Raw genomic sequence first — 1761 nt, forward strand, 5'->3', positions numbered from 1 at the left:
AGAGGTGTGAGAGTAAAGAAGCAACAAGTCTTCAATCAGTTTGAACATTATACATTATTTTTTCTAGTTATATATAACTTAGTTTAATTTAGGACAATCCTCTCTTCGGTTTTAATCCTTCTAACACATGTCCTTTAGATATAGCCCACTAGTTGAAGTAAATAAACATAAAAAACTAAAAAAGTCGTGGCCATATTCCTTGTTCAAACGCCCAAAAAAGATGACTAATTAAAGCCAAGAACTAGTGATAGGGAGAAATTAATGGAATTTCTTTCGGTGTATTTCATCCTCAAAACCCCATATAAATATGATACACTTCATTCCAACTTCTCATTAACACAATCTCATTCGTCTTGGGTCCGTTTCCTTTGCGTATACATAAACAAACACCAGTACCGTCCGTCCCACGAGAAAATGAACAACCAACAGAGTGCTAGTTACAAAGCCGGTCAGATCGAAGCCCAAGCCGAGGTTACTAAATAATCTCCCTCTATTAATCTCTTATTGTGTTACATCATTTAAGGTGACCTATATCAATCATCAAATCTTGAGTAAACAGTCTATACATGGATATATCTTTTATTGAGTACTATAGAATACATTTCATATTTTTTTATTTACTATGAGCCGAGGGTCTCTCTAGAAGCAGTCTCTTTATCTCTAAGGATAGGGGTAAGGGTAAGGTTTGTCTACATCTCACCAATAGCATCGCTATTGGTGAGATTTACAGGGTACGGTTATTGTTGTTATTGTTGTTGTAATCTTTATTTACCATATCTTTGCATTATATATTCAACAGGGTTTGTCCAAGTGTTTTGGAGCTTAGCTTTATGGCATCCCACACTTGGACAAGCCGGATTGAACAACAAATGCCACATATGTTGAACCAACGTTCGCATTTACTTAATTTTTTGGGAAGATCACTAAAATGTTTATATGGTGATTGTACTTTATAATATGTTATCAGGAAAAGGGTAATCAAATGATGGACAAAGCTAGCAATGCAGCCCAGTCTGCCAAAGAATCAGTGCAACAGGTTCTACTTTAAATATTTTTTTTTTTATTCTTCATACTATTAAAAGTAAATTAGGACTTACCAGTATATTAATTACCACACAATAAAATTGCAGGCTGGTCAGCAAATGCAGGAAAAGGCACAGCAAGCAACTGAGGCAGTGAAGGATGCAACTGGAATGAACAAATGAACGAAAATAATTTTTCTTTCTTTTATTTAATGTGTGTGTGGCAATATTTTATTTGCTATTTTTGTTTCATAATCGTTTGACAAAAAAAAAAACTCGGATGTATCAGATTATTTAGCATCTTTATTCGAATAAAAATAAATAAACTAGTCTAAGGGTGCTAGTTTAGCACCTTAAACTATTTTTTCTAACGGCAAGAAACGACGTGTCAACCAGATGATGTGGCCAAGGTCGACTACTCGACCGCCGCTAGCCCCTTGGCTCTCCTAGATGCGTGGAAACCCGACCTCCACCTGCCCGACGGCACGACAGTGGAATCAGTGGCGGAGCTAGAAATTTTTTCTTATGGTGTCATTTTTTATAGCTACCCCGGTTTATAGTAACCCAGAGTCGAACCTTTTGGATCGGTTCGGATCTAGTCGGGTCAAATCACACAATAAAAGCAAATATCACAGTAAAAGTACAATGTCATTGAATAAAAACACATAATAAAATTACAAACTCATTTGAAATATATAAAAAATGTATTTAATAGTTGCTCTGTATGCATTTTCATGTT

At 35.4% G+C, this 1761-nt stretch overlaps 1 protein-coding gene across 1 annotated transcript; it reads left to right on the forward strand.

The window, feature by feature from the left end:
- Positions 1–312: 312 nt before the first annotated feature.
- Positions 313–1343, forward strand: LOC110874777 (stress-induced protein KIN2). The gene is made up of 3 exons (XM_022123213.2): positions 313–471; positions 968–1036; positions 1131–1343. The coding sequence occupies exons 1-3, from the start codon at positions 415–417 to the stop codon at positions 1203–1205; spliced, it is 201 nt and encodes a 66-aa protein (XP_021978905.1). The 5' UTR covers positions 313–414; the 3' UTR covers positions 1206–1343.
- Positions 1344–1761: the final 418 nt, after the last annotated feature.

This window comes from Helianthus annuus, chromosome 9 (assembly GCF_002127325.2).
Source record: "Helianthus annuus cultivar XRQ/B chromosome 9, HanXRQr2.0-SUNRISE, whole genome shotgun sequence".
Taxonomy (NCBI): Eukaryota; Viridiplantae; Streptophyta; class Magnoliopsida; order Asterales; family Asteraceae; genus Helianthus; species Helianthus annuus.

Excerpts from the sequence above, each read along its gene's own strand:
- LOC110874777 (XM_022123213.2), top strand. The coding sequence starts at position 415 with ATGAACAACCAACAGAGTGCTAGTTACAAAGCCGGTCAGATCGAAGCC. Across the intron at positions 472-967 it reads AGATCGAAGCCCAAGCCGAG|GAAAAGGGTAATCAAATGAT; the intron begins GTTACTAAATAA and ends ATATGTTATCAG. Across the intron at positions 1,037-1,130 it reads CCAAAGAATCAGTGCAACAG|GCTGGTCAGCAAATGCAGGA; the intron begins GTTCTACTTTAA and ends ATAAAATTGCAG.